We start from the raw sequence: 20,428 nt of genomic DNA, 5'->3' as shown, positions 1-20,428 counted from the left end.
TATTTAACGGAACGCTATTAGATCAAATGACAAAGACAGTGTTGAGAAAAAAATGGCTTTTCGAGATGAAAATTTATAAAAAGATTTTATGCATTAAGATTATTAAATGCATGAGATGAGAGGCACTTTATTCCCCTTCTCCCTTTATGAGTGCATAGGTGAAAGCTTATAAGCTAAGTAAGCTAAGTAAGCTCCTTCCACTAAAACCCTAAAAATACAATAAAACAAAAAGATAAAGAAGAGAATGAAGGGAATAAGAGACCAAACTTCATCAAAAGCTTCCTCTCCATACCTTTAATTCTCTTCTTCCTTTTCTCTTTTANACCCTAAAAATACAATAAAACAAAAAGATAAAGAAGAGAATGAAGGGAATAAGAGACCAAACTTCATCAAAAGCTTCCTCTCCATACCTTTAATTCTCTTCTTCCTTTTCTCTTTTACCTTCGTCTCTGCTTACGATTCTCCGAACGCATCGAATTCCGCTTTATAAAAGGATAAAAGATCAGTCCTTCCATGGATTTCTCCTCTCTTCCACTCTTTTTAGATCCTCCTCCCAATTGCCTTCAGGTTAGGGTTTTGTGTTCTTTTCCTTCTTCTTCTTGAATATCCCAAATATCTCAACTTTTTCTTTATTGGGTTTTTTTGCAGCCATCAAATCATGTTGGTGGCGGTGGAGTTAGCTCGATTCGACGCGGTTCCATGGCCGACCGAGCTCGGTTGGCTAACGTACCTCTACCGGAGATGGCCCTCAAGTGTCCTAGATGTGATTCAACCAACACCAAATTTTGTTACTTCAATAACTATAGTCTCTCTCAACCGCGCCATTTCTGTAAGGCTTGTCGCCGATATTGGACTCGTGGTGGTGCTCTTCGGAACGTCCCGGTTGGAGGCGGTTGTCGTCGGAATAAGAAGATTAAAACTCGACGCTCGAAGTCTCCGGTAGCTCGGAATGAAACTCAGCTGAATGTTATTGGTGATTTACAGCCTCAAAATCCTCCCCTTTCATTCATGGCTTCATTCAACAATTTTCCTCAGTATGGAACAATGAATTTAGGGTTGAATTTCAATGATATTGGAAACGATGCTCTTCAGAATCATCAATGGCGCAGTGTCATGAACTTTCCTGTCTCAGGTGGCTTAGAAACCCCATCGGGATGGTACCCAACAAATTCAAGCCTAATACCAAATTCAAGAGCGACCCAGTTGCCTTTAGGGAAGATTGAAGATAACCCAAGTGCTGAATTTGGTGAAATCCTCAAATTTGGGTATCAATAATTGTGATAAGCAATGGAAATGGGTGCACAGATCTTTCAGCTGCTATCAGTTCTTCTTCAAGTGGCGCCTCCCACGGCTTTGCAGTAAGTTTCATTGATATATATATCAACTTACCAAGATTTAAATGGTCAAGTGAGTTGACGAATGATTAAAAGAAAAAAAGACATCACTTGATCAGTTAAATCTTTTATTAAGCTACTTAGGCTTTATAGATGTTAATCATAACAAAATATTGTTTTTTTTTTTTCATTTCAATTTCTTTTGAGAATATGTGTGATTATGATCAGCATATGTTTATGTTTGTTAAGGTACTGAAATCGATCGAGTTGAATCTACATGGAAGAATGTTTTTTTGTTTGTGTATAAAATGGATTGAGTATTCAAGCACACTATGTTGAAGTGATAGATCTAAGCTCAATTCTTAGATTCCATATCGGTTGGAGAGGAGAATGAAATATTTCTTATAATAAGATTAAAGCGGACAATATCTATTAGTGGTGAGCTTGGGCTGTTACAAATGATATCAGAGCCAAACACAAACACCAGCCCATGTGCCAGTGAGGACATTGGGATCCTAAGGGAGGTGGATTTTAAGATCTCACATCGTCGGTGGGAGAGAGGAACGAAACATTTCTTATACGGACATGTAAACCTCTCCCTAGTAGACGCGTTTTAAAACCATGAGGCTAACAACGATACGTAACAGGCTAAAACGGACAATATCTACTAGCGGTGAGCTTGAGCTATTACAAATGATATCATAGCCAGACACTAGACAGTGTGCTAGTGAAGACGCTGAGCCCCCAATGGGATGGATTGTGAGATCCCATCTCGATTGGAGAGGAAAACAAAACAGTGAAAACCTCTTTCTAGTAGACGTATTTAGAAACTGTGAAGCTGACGGAGACGTAAGATTGGGAATTTCATATGGTTTATGCGAGTATAATAAGGATTGAGAAAGCTACCCACAATGGGAATTTGAGGCAGAAAATTTGAGTACATTATTCTCAAAGACACACCTTTTAATGCAACTCTGATTTTGAAGAGAAAACTGTTGACCTGATTTGACACCTACACGTCCTTTCAACGTCATCGCTTATTATTGGTGTCTTTGTCTTCAAATTGTTTGATACAAAAAAGAAAGTGGTGTGAGTGATGAAGCTTTAACAGGTAATGGTGTTCCTTCCCACATGCTGGATTTTTCTTTTACTGATTGCTTCATATTTTTCGTCAAAACGTCAAGACATGTGTGTGTGAGTGTGTGCATGTGTATAGAAAAAAACAAGACAGAGTTAGAACAATGATATTGTCGTAATATGTGTACAAGTACGGATGTAATGAAGACAGCAATCTTAAGAAAACGCCAACAACCAAACTAAAAAAACCAAGAACACAACATTTTTCTAGAAGTTTTGTTTCTTGTTTTTTTGGTTGAAGATCTTGTGTATAGATCCAAACTACTTGGAGTAGTTACTAAGATTCTCTAGGATTTGTTTGGATAATTCGAAATTTATGTTGGATATATTCGATATTAGATGACTATGAAATTTCGTCTCAAAACCAATTAGGATAAGTATCAGGTCTCATCTCTTTAAGACGGTGTCTCTTTAAGTTCATCATGCTTGGGTTGAATCTTTTTCTGTTTCATCGAATACACGTTTGGTCTTTATAGGCTGGGTCCATTAATCTAAGAAATAATGAGAATTCTTGATCTCTCAATTCGAAAATCTAGGATTTGAATTGATGGTCGTTCATTAATCCAGACCTCCTAAATTGCATTGATTTATACTAAAGATTTCATTTTCATTGGAATTTGGTTATTCACCATGTACGAGAATCACCGCTGATGTAACAACAAGAAAATAAGAACTTGGAGAGAGAAAAGCCGAGGGAAAGGAGCAAAGCAGCTTTACCGAGTTCTCCCGGGGAGAGGAAAAAAAAGAGAATAGACCAGTAGGGAGAGTAGTTTAGTCTCATTCACCTTGAGTCTTTCCTTCCTTAATAAGCGGAACACTTTCTATTGACCGGACATAAAAGATTGTTAAATTAGGTTAAAAATCAAAGGTAGAGAGAGAGAGAAAAGAACGGAATCGATAGCCTTAGATAAACATATGATTCTAACTTAAAATCAATTGACGGTTAAAGAAATACCTCATGTATCTTATTAAGAATGTGAAACCTCTTCATATTTTCGTATGAGATTCTCAACATTCAAGTGATTTCTTCTTTATAACAATGAACATTACATGAATTCAAAGGCGAGATCTCCAACTCTTCTACTGTGAGATTCCACATCGATTGAAAAGAGGAATGAGTGTTAGCGAGGATGCTAGCCCCAAAAGGGGATGTAATATGAGATCCCATATCGATTAAAGAGATGAACGAATGTCAGCGAGGACCTAAACTCCAAAAGAAGTGAATTGTGAGATCAGACATCAAATATTTTTTATAAGGGTGTGAAAATTTCTCCCTAGCATACACGTTTTAAAAACTTTGAGAGAAAACTCAAAAAGAAAACCTCAAAAATGACAATATCTACTCGTAATGGACTTGAACGGTTACATAAAACATGTCAAATCATTAACGAGCTCAAATTTACTTATACCATTTCAATACATATGTATCAAACTGTTGTTGTTGAAGTAATGGAATGAATGCAGAAAAGAAAGGTCTGATCAATATAACTTTCACACAAACCAAGAGAGAGAGATGAGATTGTAAAGATGTGTGTGGAAATGGGTGACAAAGAGAAAAGAAAGGGAAGAGAGAAAGACATAAAAGAGGAGTGGTTGCTATTGTGGGTACGTACGAACACCACCCATCAAAGGCCCCTCCACACCTCTCTCTTCTACTTCCCATACGTATCAATTCCGACCCTTATCATCGAAACATACTTTAAGCCCACCTACGTCGATATTCAAGATCGAAATATACTGAAACTAAGAAATGAAGCAGAAACAATAATTTGAGGAAGAGATTCTTTGAACTGAAGAACTTTAAACAAAAGAGGAGTGGATGAATAAACGGATAACGCATCTAAATGAAAATGATTTAGAAGATAGCATAGTTAAGAACTGCTTATAAGAATTGAAAAATATAATCTATACCAACGAGGTGCATTTTCTTTTTCGGTGGGTGTAAAATAATTTTGTATTGATTGACCTCGTAGAAATTTTCCTAGAGTCCATGTGTTCGAGGACAAAACATTATGAAAGGATCTGTGTTGGTTTGTGATGATAGTTTATACTCTTAAAAGCGAGAAATAAGTAACGTAACTAAGTCGGTAGTTTTTCTTTATAAGTTCAACGTGCGAATGGATGCAACTTGTTGAGGTCCGACAGGGACACTGTTAAATCCATGAACACCCACTTAAAGCTATGTCTTTTCATTTATTTATATTATATGATTTTTATTATTATTATGAACGTAACGTTTCACATCTAAGTGGGTATGAATAATGGGGTGATAAAATATAAAAACGAATCTCCATGGGACCTTCTATTTTGGATTCGTCCACGTCATCATAACATTTGGAAAATCATTTTGCCCTCAACTTTACAATATGTTCATATAANATTCATATAAATTTTTTTATAGGTTACCCGAGTCGAATATTACGATTATATGAGTAAATGCGTTAGCCAAAATATGTTCGTGTGGGTAATGAGACTTTCAAAATTAAAGAGATTATCCATGTAAGAAGGTTGTTGGAAGGTAGAGTATCATGCCATGGCAAACCCTATAGTCACCTCAAAATATGCAGAAGCCCAGTCACCGATCAATACTAAATTTGATTTTGTAACGACTCAAACTCACCACTAGTAGTTATTATATTTTCGTTTCGGGCTTCCCCTCAATGTTTTTAAAACAAGTATGATAGCGAGAGATTTTCCACACCCCTTATAAAGAATGTTTCGTTCTTCTCTCCAACCAATGGGGGATCTCACGGATATCTTTGTGTTTATATCTTACTCTTTCGATACAAATGTTTGTATGGTTCAAGCCGAATGCAACAAAATTATATCTTCAACCTACCCTAATCGACATGTACAATCGTGAGTCAAGTTCAATACTTAAACCGTTCTTTTTTAAGTACTTTTAAGAGTTTAAGTAATTAAACACATGTATATGGCTAATGTTTAAGTTAGATAATTAAATCATACAACTTCATCGACTCTAGAGATTATTGTCTTGTGTCTGTTGGATGAGAAGTCTCACATCGACTAATTTAGGGAATGATCATGGGTTTATAATCAAGGAATACTATCTCCATTGTTATGAGGTCTTTTGGGGAAGCCCAAAGTAAAGCCATGAGAGCTTATATTCAAAGTGGACAAGATCATACCATTGTGGAGAGTAGTGTTCATCTAACAATGTCTAGATTACTTTCATGAAAGCACGTGTTCAATTTGTAACGACCCTAATTTCCAAAGAGAACTACAGCCGCTACCATCTATGTGATGTAATCTTTTTATACAAAAACATAAGTGACCTCACTATTGGAATTAGGGAATGCAAACAGATGAGACCTATTCTCTTCGGTGGAGGCTTGCAACATGTTTATTATGGAGGTTATCGTTTCTTCCTCTCGTCAACTTGATAAAGCAGTTTCACTCCTTCATCTTAGTAGTATCCTTCAAACTCGAGATTGGATCTCAATTATTTCTTGTTTGTGAGAGAAGAAAATTGAGTGCCATTACCGAACTTAACCCTCTTATTTTCAAGTTGGGTTGTGAACCCTATAAATCGATTGTATAGTTCAAATTGTTCGTAAATAGATTGTATAGTACAAATTATTTGACACCCTTAAATCGATTGTATAGTTTGAATTGTTCGAGTCAATCAGTAAATCGATTGTTTAATCTAAATTGTTCAGGTCAACCCGTAAATCGATTGTATATTCTAAATTGTTCTAGTTTGGATGATGAAAGTCCCACCTCGGTTAATTTAGGGAATGATCATGGGTTTATAAACAAATAATAATACTCTCCATTGGTTTGAGGCCTTTTGGGGAAGCCCAAAGCAAAGCCGGGTTTGCAAAGCCATGAGAGCTCATGCTCAAAGTGGACAATATCATACCAATGTGGAGAGTCGTGATTCCTAACAGACTAACAGAGTCAACCTGTAAATCGATTGTTTAATCCAAATTGTTCGGGTGACCTAGTTCAAATTGTTCGGGTATCCGATTGTATAAAGGGTAAATATTAAATAATGGTTGGAGGGCAACAAACTTTCGGTGGCCGAATCGCGTGATATAAACAATGACATTTCTTGTCGTTTGGGTAATCGATCAATTCAAACTTTCACAACTAATTTAAAATGGTTTATTTAAATTATTCTATTTTTCAAAGTGGTTTATTTAAAATAATAATAATAATAATAAATGACAAAATCATATTCAATTTCTTTTAAAAAAAATAATTTTTTATTTATTTTCAATTATATTTGTTTGCTAATAATATTTTCGTAAACTTCTCACACTTTTATTAAAAAAATCAAGTTTTTAAAAAATAATTTTAAAAAATAAAAAATAAAAAATAATTTTTTTTTAGGTGTGCTAGGTTGATTGAATTAAATTACACCAAACCAAGCTATTATTATTGGAAATTACTTCATATTATTCAATTCTAAATGCGTTATTGAGTAGAGATTTTTTTTAAAAAAAAATAAAATATTAGGACAAAAAATGAAAATATTCTATTATAAATGAAATTATAAAATAATTTAATTAAAAGTTGTATAGAATTATTAAAGACATAAAAATAATATAAATAAATTATAAAGCAAGAATAGCACTTTTTAATAAATAAACATAAAAAATGAAACCACTATTTATAATTTTTTTAGACATAAAATTTTAATTTAATGTTAAATTTATGATATATTTATTAGATAACATTAAAATTTTATTAAATACTTATAAAATTTTAGAGAGTAAATGGATACATCTATTTTATCCTATATATATATATATACTTTTGAATAATACAATATAAATGGATGTTGTCATAATTATTTATAATTCAACTCAATCTCACCCTACTTTTATAATTATTATTAAGATTATGAATATTCGACAATCCAACTTAACATTTGGTTGAGTTGGGTTAGGTCGTGGACTCTAAATTCAAGTTTTCAAAGTCACCGATCCTAATTCAAAAGATTTTCACAAATTTTGAAAACTTTTCTAAAAAATAAAAAATAAAAAATAAATAAAAAAAAAAGAAACCGGAGAGAAAGAAGCTGAGAAGAGATTGAAGAGGAATAATGTGAGATCACTCGATTAGAGAGGCCATTCTTTAGAATGGGTGTGAAAACTTCTCTCTAGCGTTTAATAACCTTGAATAGAAATCCAAGGGAGAAAGTCCAGTGGACAATATCTACTAATAGTGGGCTTGAGCTTAGGCGGTTACAAATGGTATCAGAGCCAGACACAGAGCAATGCGCGAGCGAGGAGACTGAGCCCAGAAGGTGGTTGGACATAAGACGGTGTGTCATCAAGAACATTGGGTCCCAAAAGGGGTTGATTGGAGCAATGCGCGAGCGAGGAGACTGAGCCCAGAAGGTGGTTGGACATAAGACGGTGTGTCATCAAGAACGTTGGGTCCCAAAAGGGGTTGATTGGGGGTCCCACATCGGTACTAGAGCCAAATATCAGGCGTTGTGCCAGCGAAGAGACTGAACCCCAAAGGAGTGGATATGAGACGGTGTGCCACCAAGGACGCTGGCCCCAAAGGGGTGGATTGAGAGGTCTCACATCAATCGGAGAAGAGAATGAGTGTGAGCCAAGACGCTAACGAAACGAAATGCTTGATTATAACTTTTTGGTTCTCTGGGCTTCTTCCATTAGCCTTCTGCAGAGTTTCTCCTCTGCATCTCTAAGAAATTTGAACTTTGGAGGAGGCGAAGATTCAAACAGGGGATTGAATCCATGCAGTTTATACGAATCTAAACAGCCGAGAGGAGGAGGAGGAGGAGGAGGAGAAGCCTTCAATGGCGGAGACGCCATGGGAGTGAAATATGGAGTTTCAATTGCTGTAATTATGTCACTCAACCTTCTGGTTCTTGATTCTTCTGATTCCAAATCTTCGTTTGATTCTTCCTTGATTGTGAACAGAAATCTGGGTTGCCCTGCCAGATTGTAAATCCCCATCACCTCTTCTTCATGTTCTTCTTCTTCTTCTTCTTGTTCGTCGCCGAGCTCAACGTCCAATCCATGGCGGATCTCAGGTGGGTTTCTGGTGAATTTAGCATGGTCGCCGTCGCCGTCGCCGTCGCCGTCTTCAACCTGTGTAGTATTGATTATTTTCTTCTTCCGGCATAGAAGATAGTAAAGCTCTGCAATTATGCCCATGATGAGGAACCCCAAAACTACGGCTAACCCAATATTCAGGCAGCTGAAAGATGCCATTCCCAGTTTCGAAATTGCATCTCCTCCGATGGAAAAAGCTCCGGAAATTGATGACTGACAGAGACGGCAGAGCAAGGAAGACCACAACTACTTTATTTTTCACTAAATATCTACTTTATTGTAATTAAATTAGCTTTTATTAATTTTATGTCATTATCAAAAATAATTTTATAAATTATATCATAATTATTTTTCATTAATTAATCAAAATTTAATGTAAAGTTTGAGGCTAAAGTTGTAAAATATCAATTTTATAACAAAATAAAAATTATTTATGAACCAAATAAAAACTAAACGATAAATAAAAAAGGTAAATTAGATGCTCTGTATCATTATATCTTCACGATTCACGATTCCTCTCATTCAAATATGGTATTGGTTCATCCATGTGCTACTTATTTACTCGAGTATTAAGGGGAATGTCATACCTACATAGAAGAACCACTGTTCGTTGTCGTTGGAATTACTATTCTCATTAACAGTACTTTAACGAACCTACCAACTATATAGTTCGACCCACGTTGAAAATTTTGAACTAGCAACTAATCCCATCATTGACATATTGAATCTCAAATATCCTTGATCGTGTCACTTATCATTGACCTATACAAGCTCGATTAGGAGGTAGACTGTTCTTCGAGGAGTTGATTTAATCGAATGTTTTTCTGAACATGTTTTCCGCCTATCTTTTGTACCTTTTTTAATATGATGTTCTTGATTACAAGGGACAATAATAGCAAAGAAACATGATATTTAGAGGCAAAAGACATAGTTCATGATTGGTGTAAGACAAAAACTAAAGCAACATGTTCAGTTCATTTGAAGATAGATCAGTATCTACACAAAATCAAACTAACTTGGTAGCGATAATGTCAATAATGAGCAAGAATTGGTGTATTCAAATCATAGCTCTCGTACCTCAGTTCGAACTTTCATGGTGCGTCGTGCCTCTACTCACGAAATGGCGTCAAGTCGATATTAAAATGCTGCTTACCCTTGCTCGCTCGCTGAGGAAAGAAAAACAATCTTGGTAAATTTTGATAAACATGTATGAGAAAATAGGTATAGATCCTTGGCTAGTACGTCGACTAAATGGTACCAATAGCAACAAGCATTGATAATGTAACAGCCCAAGCCCACCGCTAGCAGATATTGTCCGTTTTGGCTCGTTACATATCGTCGTCAACCTCACGATTTTAAAACGTGTCTACTAGGAGAGGTTTCCACACCTTTATAAGAAATGTTTTGTTTCCCTCTCCAACCGATATGGGATGTTACAATCTACCCCCTTGGGACCCAACGTCCTCGCTGGCACACCGCCCGGTGTCTGTCCCTAATACCATTGGTAACAACTCAAATCCACCGCTAGCAAATATTGTCCACTTTGGCACGTTATGTATCGTCATTAGCCTCATGGTTTTAAAACGAGGCCATCAGGGAGAGGTTTCCACATCCTTATAAGGAATGTTTCATTCCCCTCTCCAACCGATTGTAACAGCTCCCCTTGGGAGCCCAGCGTCCTCGTTGCCACACCGCCCGGTGTCTGGCTCTGATACCATTTGTAACAGCTCAAGTCCACCGCTAGAAAATATTATCTGCTTTGGTCCGTTACATATCATCATTAGCCTCACGGTTTTGAAGCGCCTTTGCTAGGGAAAGGTTTCCACATTCTTATAAAGAATGTTTCGTTCCCCTCTCTAACCGATGTGGGATCTCACAGATACAGATTAAGATGGTGTAAAGAAGACGACGACACGTAGTGTTCAGTCAACTTCAATTCAATCTAAAGGGTCATGTCTCACCAGTCACCAGAAATGGCTCAGCAAAATATGAAAGAAATGTAAGTGAACTTACTGCAATTGCCACAAGCTCTTCCAGCAATTCCTCCAAATGACGCAAAGGCTAATCAGAAAAGGGAATATTCATTGAAAGGTTCAGCAAATAATCTCGTGAAAGATCTCAATTTATAAATGAAACTCAAACCCATTTAAGCAGAACTCACCCACTGCGTTGGACCATCAACTGGAGCGTTCATAGGGTCATCATGCACCTTCAAACCATAAGGAAACTCTTGAGACAGTTGAATTACCCATATAAATATCACCAAGTATGGATATATTTAAATTTACGGTAACCCATAAAAGTTTAAATTTTTTGGTTCATTGGTGACGTAACACGGTATCAAGGAAGGTCCTACGTTCGAACCCTCGTAAATGTCATTTGCTCCCTAATTAATATTGAATTCATTGATATAATCAAATTTACCATAACTCTCGACTTTTTACCATCATTTTATTTGTGTAACAACCCAAGCTCACGGCTAGGAGCTTTTTCTTTTGGGCTTCTCCTCAAGGTTTTAAAATGCGTCGATAGGGGAAGGTTTCCACACCCTTATAAGGAATGTTTCGTTCCCCTCTCCAACCGAAGTGGGATCTCACAATCCACCCCTTTGGGGACCCGGCGTCCTCGCTAGCACACCGCCCAGTGACTGAATTTGATACCATTTGTAACAACCTGATGACTCGGCTAGGGAGAGGTTTCCACACCCTTATAAGAAATGTTTTGTTCCCCTCTCCAATTGATGTGGGATCTCATAATCCACCTCCTTGGAGACCCAGCGTACTCGCTGGCACACCGCCCGATGACTGGCTATGATACCATTCGTAACAAACCAAGCCCACCGCTAGCAAATATTGTCCTCTTTGGGCTTTTCCTTTTGGGCTTCAACTCAAGGTTTTAAAACACGTATGCTAGGGAGAGATTTCCACACCCATATAAGAAATGCTTCGTTTCCCTTTTCAACCGATGTGGGATCTCACAATCCACCCCCTTGGGGACCCAGCATCCTCGCTGGCACACCGCCTGGTGACTGGCTCTGATACCATTTGTAACAGCCCAAGCCCACCGTTAACAAATATTGTCCTCTTTGAGCTTTCCCTTTTGGGCTTCCCCTCAAGATTTTAAAACGTGTCTGCTAGGAAGACGTTTTCACACTCTTATAAAGAATGCTTCGTTCCCCTCTCCAACCGATGTGGGATCTCACAATTTTTCCCCCAAAGTTTAATCTACTACGGATTCAAACACATATTCTTACATTTACTGATCACATGAACAAGCAAAAGATGTTCAAACACCAGAATAGAATAAACGCGAAAGTCTAAAGAGAAACAGACAAGTATCAGAAAAATAAGAATACCTCCATGAATATCCCATCTACTCCAACAGCCACTGCTGTCCTCGCAATGCACGGTATTAATTCACGTAGGCCACCACTAGCAACACCTCCATCACCCAACTTCAAAGAGACAGAACACTTAGATTTAACCTTCTAAATTCAAATATCCACTGAAAAATGTTATCAGGAGATATCGAGAAACAAAAAACGAGCTAACGAGGAAAATGATTGAGTATTGAATTATTAAGTCCCCGTTTGATAATGATTTCGTTTTTAGTTTTCTCCTTTCGAAATTTATGCTTGTTTTTTTCTCACTTTTTAATTATGGCTTCACCTTTATTACAAAATACTTGAATTCCTAGTCATATTCTACGAATAAAAACTACTCGCTTGGCTCGATTATTAAGACGTTAGTAGAAAAGTGGACAACATGGCTTAAGGTCGAGCTTAAAAGCTGGATTTAAGCAAATGGTTTGAGCTACGTGCAATCAAACAACATAGAAGACAAGTCGATGTGTTACACGTCTCGTCTTGTTCTATGCAACTGTCGAATACATAAAACATGAAAACAATATTAGACATACCTGTCTCCCAGCAGGTTGTTGCAATGAATGGGTAATGTCAGCAACCTGAAGTGAAAGCATTTAGCAGATTACTTTAGCCCCGACAAGACCGATGCACGTCCAAAATGGATTATATACGAACAAATCCCCTTCTCCCAGCACCCCAAATTTTATGCAAAATAAATTGAAATATGCTCTTGAAGAACAAAGTTTTGAATATGTAAAGAGCTATTCTTTTCCTGAATAGAATAACTCAACATAGAGAAGCAAAAGTTGCAGGATCAAACAACTTACAACAGGGCAGTTTGCCTCTCTCATCCACTCCAGGTTCCGAGGATCAACGATTAAGTCATCTATAAACCAAATCATACTTATTATAAGATGAACTAAACGAGACGAGAAATAAGTAAATGTTGGTTGATTGAAAAAAAATCTTTTCTTTTTGTAACAGACCAAGCCCACCACTAGTAGATATTGTCCGCTTTGGTCCGTTACGTATCGCCGTCAATCTCATGATTTTAAAACGCGTCTATTAGGGAGAGGTTTCCACACCCTTATAAGGAATGCTCGTTCCCCTCTCCAACTGATGTGGGATCTCACAATCCACCCCTTGGGAGACCCAGCGTCCTCGCTGACACACTGTCCAGTGTCTCGCTCTGATATCATTTGTAATAGCTCAAACCCACCGCTAGCAGACATTGTTCGCTTTGGCCCGTTACGTATCACCGTCAACCTCATGGTTTTAAAACGCGTCTATTAGGGAGAGGTTTCCACACCCTTATAAGGAATGCTCGTTCCCCTCTCCAATTGATGTGGGATCTCACAATCCCCCCCTGGGAGGCCCAGCGTCCTCGTTGGTACACTGTTCAGTGTTTGGCTCTGATACCATTTGTAATAGCTCAAACCCACCGCTAGCATATATTGTCCACTTTGGCCCGTTACGTATCACCGTCAACCTCATGGTTTTAAAACGCGTCTATTAGGGAGAGGTTTCCCCACCCTTATAAGGAATGCTCGTTCCCCTCTCCAACCGATGTAGGATCTCACAATCCACCACCCTTGAGGGCCCAACATCCTCACTAGCATACTACTCGATGTCTGGCTCTGATACCATTTGTAACATCCTAAACCCACCGCTAGCAGATATTGTCCACTTTGGCCCGTTACATATCGCCGTCAATCTCATGATTTTAAAACGCATCTACTAGGGAGAGGTTTCCACACGCATCTCGCCATGACCTCATTTAAATACCAAAAAGTATACAGACAATAATTTGAAACAAATGCAACAAATGCAAGCTTCTCTTCAACCAAACAAAAAAGAATGATAAACAGTAACTTACTATATCCAAACATAGTTCCTCTCTCACAAACCATCACATTTGAATTCCCAGCCATTCTGATCTTTTCAGCAGAATTTTTCATTACCTGAAGAAATGGATATTCGGAAAATGAAAAAACGATACTACATCGTATCGAATGGCTCGAAAACACTTTTTAAAAATAAAAGAACTAAGAAAACATCTCATTTCGAGTTATCAGAATTCACTCACAGAAGGAGCACAAAACTGGCCTTTCTTAATATTTATAATTCTCCCAGTCTTGGCTGCTGCAACTAGAAGATCAGTCTGTTATGGTGAAAATGAGATGAATAATTAAGACTCTAACTTCAAGTAAGCCAAACTCATCAACAAATATTAAATTACCTGTCGACACAAAAACGCGGGAATCTGAATAATATCTGCAACTTTGCCAACGGCTTCGCACTGTAACAGATGATACGTTAAAGTTCCACATTCATGCACTAATTCTTAGTTCACACGCGTAACGGAAGTTCCATCAGTGAGTTGAAGGAACATCGATCGGAAAATTACGAGTAAGAATTCAGATCTTAGAATGTTCCAAACATGGGTGGATCTAACAAGACATTGTTTAGACTTTTAACAAATGACCATACAAACATAGTGTTTATGTGTCGGTGAAGTAAACGAAATAAAATACCTGTATGGTTTCATGCACATCAGTCACTATGGGTATATCATATGCTAATTTAACCTTTTCAAGTATCTGCAACGATGGAGAAAACAAAAGATTTTGTAAGTATGCAAAATTGCTTGATAAGTAGCACGGAATCAAAAGAAAAGGCAAAGCAATAAACTCAAGGAATAAACAAATGCCACATCTATATAAACTCAAGGAATGCACAAAAGATATATGAGGATTCCGCGAAACACTAACAAATAAATATATGAGTTTATGAGATCCCACATCAGTTGGGGAGGAGAACGAAACATTCTTTATAAGGGTGTGGAAACCTCCTCCCTAGCAGACGCGTTTTAAAAACCTTGAGGGGAAATCTGAAAGGGAAAGCCCAAAGAGGACAATATCTACTAACGGTGGGCTTGGGGTGTTACAAATGGTATCAAAGCCAGACATCGGGCGATGTGCCAGCGAGTAGGCTGAGCTTCGAAGGGGGGTGGACACAAGGCGGTGTGCCAGCAAGGACGCTAGGCCCCGAAGGGGTGGGTTGGGGGGTCCCACATTGATTGGAGAAGGGAACGATTGCCAGTGAGGACGTTGGGCCCCGAAGGAGGGTGGATTGTGAGATCCCACATTGGTTGGGGAGGAGAATGGAACATTCTTTATGAAGGTGTGGAAACCTCCCCCTAGCATACGCGTTTTAAAACCTTGAGGGGAAGCCCGGAAGGAAAAGCCCAGAAAAGACAATATCTGCTAGCAGTGGGTTTGGGTTCATAAAAGGTGTAACTATGTCTATACATGGTCGTGCAATTTACAAATGGACATATGCATGTGGAGGACCATGCACCACCATGATTCAAACATCAAACAAATAAATCATTAGAAACCTTCAGGCCTTCGACCATGCCTGGACCACGAAAGGATTTTGCAGATGTTCGGTTAGCTTTATCGAAGCTCGACTTGAAAACCAGTGGCAAACCAAACCTGCCAGATAACATATAAAGTATTTACTAAAGACAAAGTAAAAAAGAAAGCCAAGTTAAGAGTGCAATGTGTATCCTTGGTCACCTACAAATCAAGGATGCCATGAAATTATTGGCTCCAAAAACTTACCTTCATCATTTAATGCTATATGATGGAATAAGTACAATTTTGTGCACAATCTTATTCAGCAATTTAGAATAAAGAACCTAAGACTCGAAGAATCTCGATACATACTTCGACGATATATTCTTGATGTGCTTAGCCATCCTAAATATATGCTCCTCTGATTCGATCACATTTGGACCAGCCAATAGGAAAAAGGGTTCAGCAGCCTGCCAAATTAGTACAATCATCATGTAAAACGCATACACTGATTAATGGCTGATCTATAAAACAAATCGTCACGAAAACGAAATGGTTCAAACCTGGAGCTGGTTGAAAAGCAGCGAAGATTCCATGGCGTTTACTTCGATGCAATTCAAGACTTACAGACAATTAATTCAGGATGTCTTGAGCTGTAACAAATGACCATCCAGTTAACATTGGACATTGCAAAAGTGAAGTTAAATGCACATAGAATGCCATAATGAGAGAGATCTTAAACACAAACACACACACAACAGAAGAGGTGGATTCAGTATGCATCACAAATTCTTGCTAATCCAATAGATCTTAAATTTTTCAGTAACTATTTTCAATTTCCCACAACAAAAATCAGATGGCAACCATAATCTGCAGGAACAAGGACAGTGATTCGATTTTCGCTTGAAATGTTGTTGAATTCTTGTTTGTTTCTTGGGAAAATGCCTTCCAAATTCATGTTTTTCAAGATAAAGATCTAAAAACATGTTCATCTTCAAGAAATTGTTGGCGTTCTTAACCCCCCAGAAAAAACCCACTAATCATTTGAGCTAAANGAGGAGAATGGAACATTCTTTATGAAGGTGTGGAAACCTCCCCCTAGCATACGCGTTTTAAAACCTTGAGGGGAAGCCCGGAAGGAAAAGCCCAGAAAAGACAATATCTGCTAGCAGTGGGTTTGGGTTCATAAAAGGTGTAACTATGTCTATACATGGTCGTGCAATTTACAAATGGACATATGCATGTGGAGGACCATGCACCACCATGATTCAAACATCAAACAAATAAATCATTAGAAACCTTCAGGCCTTCGACCATGCCTGGACCACGAAAGGATTTTGCAGATGTTCGGTTAGCTTTATCGAAGCTCGACTTGAAAACCAGTGGCAAACCAAACCTGCCAGATAACATATAAAGTATTTACTAAAGACAAAGTAAAAAAGAAAGCCAAGTTAAGAGTGCAATGTGTATCCTTGGTCACCTACAAATCAAGGATGCCATGAAATTATTGGCTCCAAAAACTTACCTTCATCATTTAATGCTATATGATGGAATAAGTACAATTTTGTGCACAATCTTATTCAGCAATTTAGAATAAAGAACCTAAGACTCGAAGAATCTCGATACATACTTCGACGATATATTCTTGATGTGCTTAGCCATCCTAAATATATGCTCCTCTGATTCGATCACATTTGGACCAGCCAATAGGAAAAAGGGTTCAGCAGCCTGCCAAATTAGTACAATCATCATGTAAAACGCATACACTGATTAATGGCTGATCTATAAAACAAATCGTCACGAAAACGAAATGGTTCAAACCTGGAGCTGGTTGAAAAGCAGCGAAGATTCCATGGCGTTTACTTCGATGCAATTCAAGACTTACAGACAATTAATTCAGGATGTCTTGAGCTGTAACAAATGACCATCCAGTTAACATTGGACATTGCAAAAGTGAAGTTAAATGCACATAGAATGCCATAATGAGAGAGATCTTAAACACAAACACACACACAACAGAAGAGGTGGATTCAGTATGCATCACAAATTCTTGCTAATCCAATAGATCTTAAATTTTTCAGTAACTATTTTCAATTTCCCACAACAAAAATCAGATGGCAACCATAATCTGCAGGAACAAGGACAGTGATTCGATTTTCGCTTGAAATGTTGTTGAATTCTTGTTTGTTTCTTGGGAAAATGCCTTCCAAATTCATGTTTTTCAAGATAAAGATCTAAAAACATGTTCATCTTCAAGAAATTGTTGGCGTTCTTAACCCCCCAGAAAAAACCCACTAATCATTTGAGCTAAAAAGAAGAACCCAGATGAAAATTTAGTGAAAAGAAGAACATAAGCGAATAAACTGAACAAATCAAACCCGATTCCTAAAAGATAAAACACAAAAGGCATACAAAATTTAGAGAAGAACTACATTATATCGGCTTGTCTGAGATTTGGATCAGGATCAATAGGTGGAAAAGTATGAACATTAATTTTAGCTTCTCACATGGGATCAAGTGAATGATTTGTATGAGAGATTTAGAATACGAAAATGAGCAAAAAGCAAAAGGAAAAAATCTAAAGTTCAGGGGCAGAAGACGAATTATTAAAGTAAATGAGAGGGCAATGGATATGGGAGGTCGAGAAATGTGAAGAAATGGTTAATTACCTTTGAAGATGGTGTAATGGCGATCAGGCAGTGGAGGAGGAGAAGGATGGAGTGTAAGAGAGCTGGGCGAGACGGTAGAGACGGAGGGGAATAAAAATAAAACTAAATTAACAAAAATACCCCAAAACTTTTTATTTTCACTTAAAATACCCTTAAAACTTAAAATGAAATAAAACAAAATAAAAATAGATTTTGAATTAAAACTATTCTTATTTTGTTTCAAAAATACCCTCTTTACATTTATAGACGAAAACTGTGTTGAGTACGTTAGATGAACACGACTCCACCATATAATGGTGATATTGTCCTCGTTGAGTATAAGCTCTCATGACTTTGCTTTAACCTTCCCAAAATGCCTCACACTAATAGAGAGAGTATTTTTTTAATTATAAACTCATGATCATACCCTAAAATAGCCGACGTGTGACTTTCATCCTCCAACAACGTATGCCTCATGATTTTAAAGCGTCTATTGTGGAGAGGTTTTGTTAAGAATATTTAGTTATAAATTATAGTTTACCATATATATTATATTTGATATTTTATTATAAGGCAAATATTAGATATTTGCCTTATTACCATAAGGGATCTTTCCATTTATTGTTATTTCCATATTCTTNAAAAGAAGAACCCAGATGAAAATTTAGTGAAAAGAAGAACATAAGCGAATAAACTGAACAAATCAAACCCGATTCCTAAAAGATAAAACACAAAAGGCATACAAAATTTAGAGAAGAACTACATTATATCGGCTTGTCTGAGATTTGGATCAGGATCAATAGGTGGAAAAGTATGAACATTAATTTTAGCTTCTCACATGGGATCAAGTGAATGATTTGTATGAGAGATTTAGAATACGAAAATGAGCAAAAAGCAAAAGGAAAAAATCTAAAGTTCAGGGGCAGAAGACGAATTATTAAAGTAAATGAGAGGGCAATGGATATGGGAGGTCGAGAAATGTGAAGAAATGGTTAATTACCTTTGAAGATGGTGTAATGGCGATCAGGCAGTGGAGGAGGAGAAGGATGGAGTGTAAGAGAGCTGGGCGAGACGGTAGAGACGGAGGGGAATAAAAATAAAACTAAATTAACAAAAATACCCCAAAACTTTTTATTTTCACTTAAAATACCCTTAAAACTTAAAATGAAATAAAACAAAATAAAAATAGATTTTGAATTAAAACTATTCTTATTTTGTTTCAAAAATACCCTCTTTACATTTATAGACGAAAACTGTGTTGAGTACGTTAGATGAACACGACTCCACCATATAATGGTGATATTGTCCTCGTTGAGTATAAGCTCTCATGACTTTGCTTTAACCTTCCCAAAATGCCTCACACTAATAGAGAGAGTATTTTTTTAATTATAAACTCATGATCATACCCTAAAATAGCCGACGTGTGACTTTCATCCTCCAACAACGTATGCCTCATGATTTTAAAGCGTCTATTGTGGAGAGGTTTTGTTAAGAATATTTAGTTATAAATTATAGTTTACCATATATATTATATTTGATATTTTATTATAAGGCAAATATTAGATATTTGCCTTATTACCATAAGGGATCTTTCCATTTATTGTTATTTCCATATTCTTAATTTATTTGATTATAAATAAGATAATTTTCACACCATTTAGGTGGAGTGTATTAATCTAACATTCACAGGTTTTCACATCCTTTATCAAGAATGTTTCATTCTCCTCCCCAACTGATGTGGATCTCACAATCCACCCTTCTTCGTGGCCAACGTACTCGCTGACAATCGTTCCTTTCTCCAATCAATGTAAGACCCCCCAGTCCACCCACTTCGGGGTCAGCGTCATTTATGACACACCGCCTTGTATCCACCCCTTTGTGGCTCAGCCTCGTCACTGGTACATCGCTCAGTGCAAGCAAAGTCCGCCACTAGCAGATATTGTTCTCTTTAGGTTTTTCTTTTCGGGTTTCCCTCCAAAGTTTTTAAAACGCATCTGCTAAAATTTACACACCCTTATAAATAATGTTTCGTTCTCCCCTCCAACTGACGTGAGATCTGATGATGAACATATTTTTTATGATATATGTGAATTAATGATTGATTTTGATTGCATTTTTTTTTTTTTAATGTATTTTTGCTCTTCTTTTGTTAAGCATCCAATTGTAAACAGGTATGTGATAATGATATTTGATAATAGAAAAGCAGTAGAGGAATACAGTTTTTTATCTTTTGAACAGAGAAACAGATAGACAGCCAAAACGCCTGGTTTGGTCATTTCCTTGATGGAGGCCGATGATTCCCCTCTGGATTTGGCACTGATGGCCTTTTATAACCTCTCTTCTCTGTTGCCTGCTTTCAGTCACCACAGAAATGAATCACTTTCAGGTATGTATTTTCTTTTTTAGTGTAATCTTTTTTTGGAGTTCAATGATTGCAGGCATGACGCTATCTTTTAGAACGAATGAACGAATGATGAAAATTAACGTGAGATCCCACCTCGATTGTGAAGGAGAACCAAACATTATTTAT

General features: G+C 37.1%; 2 protein-coding genes and 1 pseudogene across 5 annotated transcripts; 1 reads left to right on the top strand and 2 right to left on the bottom strand.

Annotated features, from left to right (window-relative positions):
- Positions 1-348: 348 nt before the first annotated feature.
- Positions 349-1,666, top strand: LOC111783220 (annotated as a pseudogene).
- A 5,881-nt stretch (positions 1,667-7,547) lies between these two features.
- LOC111783445 lies at positions 7,548-8,796 on the bottom strand. The gene has a single exon (XM_023664372.1). It carries the CDS (start codon positions 8,684-8,686, stop codon positions 8,090-8,092), a length of 597 nt encoding a protein of 198 aa, XP_023520140.1. The 5' UTR covers positions 8,687-8,796; the 3' UTR covers positions 7,548-8,089.
- Positions 8,797-9,417: 621 nt separating this feature from the next.
- LOC111782462 (2-dehydro-3-deoxyphosphooctonate aldolase) lies at positions 9,418-18,981 on the bottom strand. Of its 4 annotated transcripts, none has more exons than XM_023663213.1 (14): positions 18,899-18,981; positions 17,072-17,161; positions 16,881-16,978; positions 16,550-16,646; positions 14,426-14,491; positions 14,131-14,190; positions 13,978-14,052; positions 13,768-13,852; positions 12,719-12,777; positions 12,446-12,490; positions 11,883-11,981; positions 10,689-10,736; positions 10,541-10,588; positions 9,418-9,693 (listed from the first exon to the last, which is right to left on the bottom strand). In XM_023663213.1, exons 2-14 carry the CDS (start codon positions 17,102-17,104, stop codon positions 9,637-9,639), a joined length of 870 nt encoding a protein of 289 aa, XP_023518981.1. In that variant the 5' UTR covers positions 17,105-17,161; positions 18,899-18,981; the 3' UTR covers positions 9,418-9,636. The 4 variants fall into 4 exon arrangements, with proteins under 4 accessions (XP_023518981.1, XP_023518980.1, XP_023518982.1 ...); XM_023663212.1 differs by lacking the exon at positions 18,899-18,981 and adding an exon at positions 17,920-18,027; XM_023663214.1 differs by lacking the exon at positions 18,899-18,981 and adding an exon at positions 17,683-17,878.
- Between the last annotated feature and the right edge of the window lie 1,447 nt (positions 18,982-20,428).

This window comes from Cucurbita pepo, chromosome LG20, assembly GCF_002806865.2.
Source record: "Cucurbita pepo subsp. pepo cultivar mu-cu-16 chromosome LG20, ASM280686v2, whole genome shotgun sequence".
NCBI classification, from domain to species: Eukaryota; Viridiplantae; Streptophyta; class Magnoliopsida; order Cucurbitales; family Cucurbitaceae; genus Cucurbita; species Cucurbita pepo.
This window is presented reverse-complemented; position numbering and strand designations above follow the sequence as displayed.

Excerpts from the sequence above, each read along its gene's own strand:
- LOC111783445 (XM_023664372.1), bottom strand. The coding sequence starts at position 8,686 with ATGGCATCTTTCAGCTGCCTGAATATTGGGTTAGCCGTAGTTTTGGGG.
- LOC111782462 (XM_023663213.1), bottom strand. The coding sequence starts at position 17,104 with ATGGAATCTTCGCTGCTTTTCAACCAGCTCCAG. Across the intron at positions 14,492-16,549 it reads GCATGGTCGAAGGCCTGAAG|ATACTTGAAAAGGTTAAATT; the intron begins GTTTCTAATGAT and ends CCATCGTTGCAG. Across the intron at positions 10,737-11,882 it reads TAGATGGGATATTCATGGAG|GTGCATGATGACCCTATGAA; the intron begins GTATTCTTATTT and ends TATGGTTTGAAG.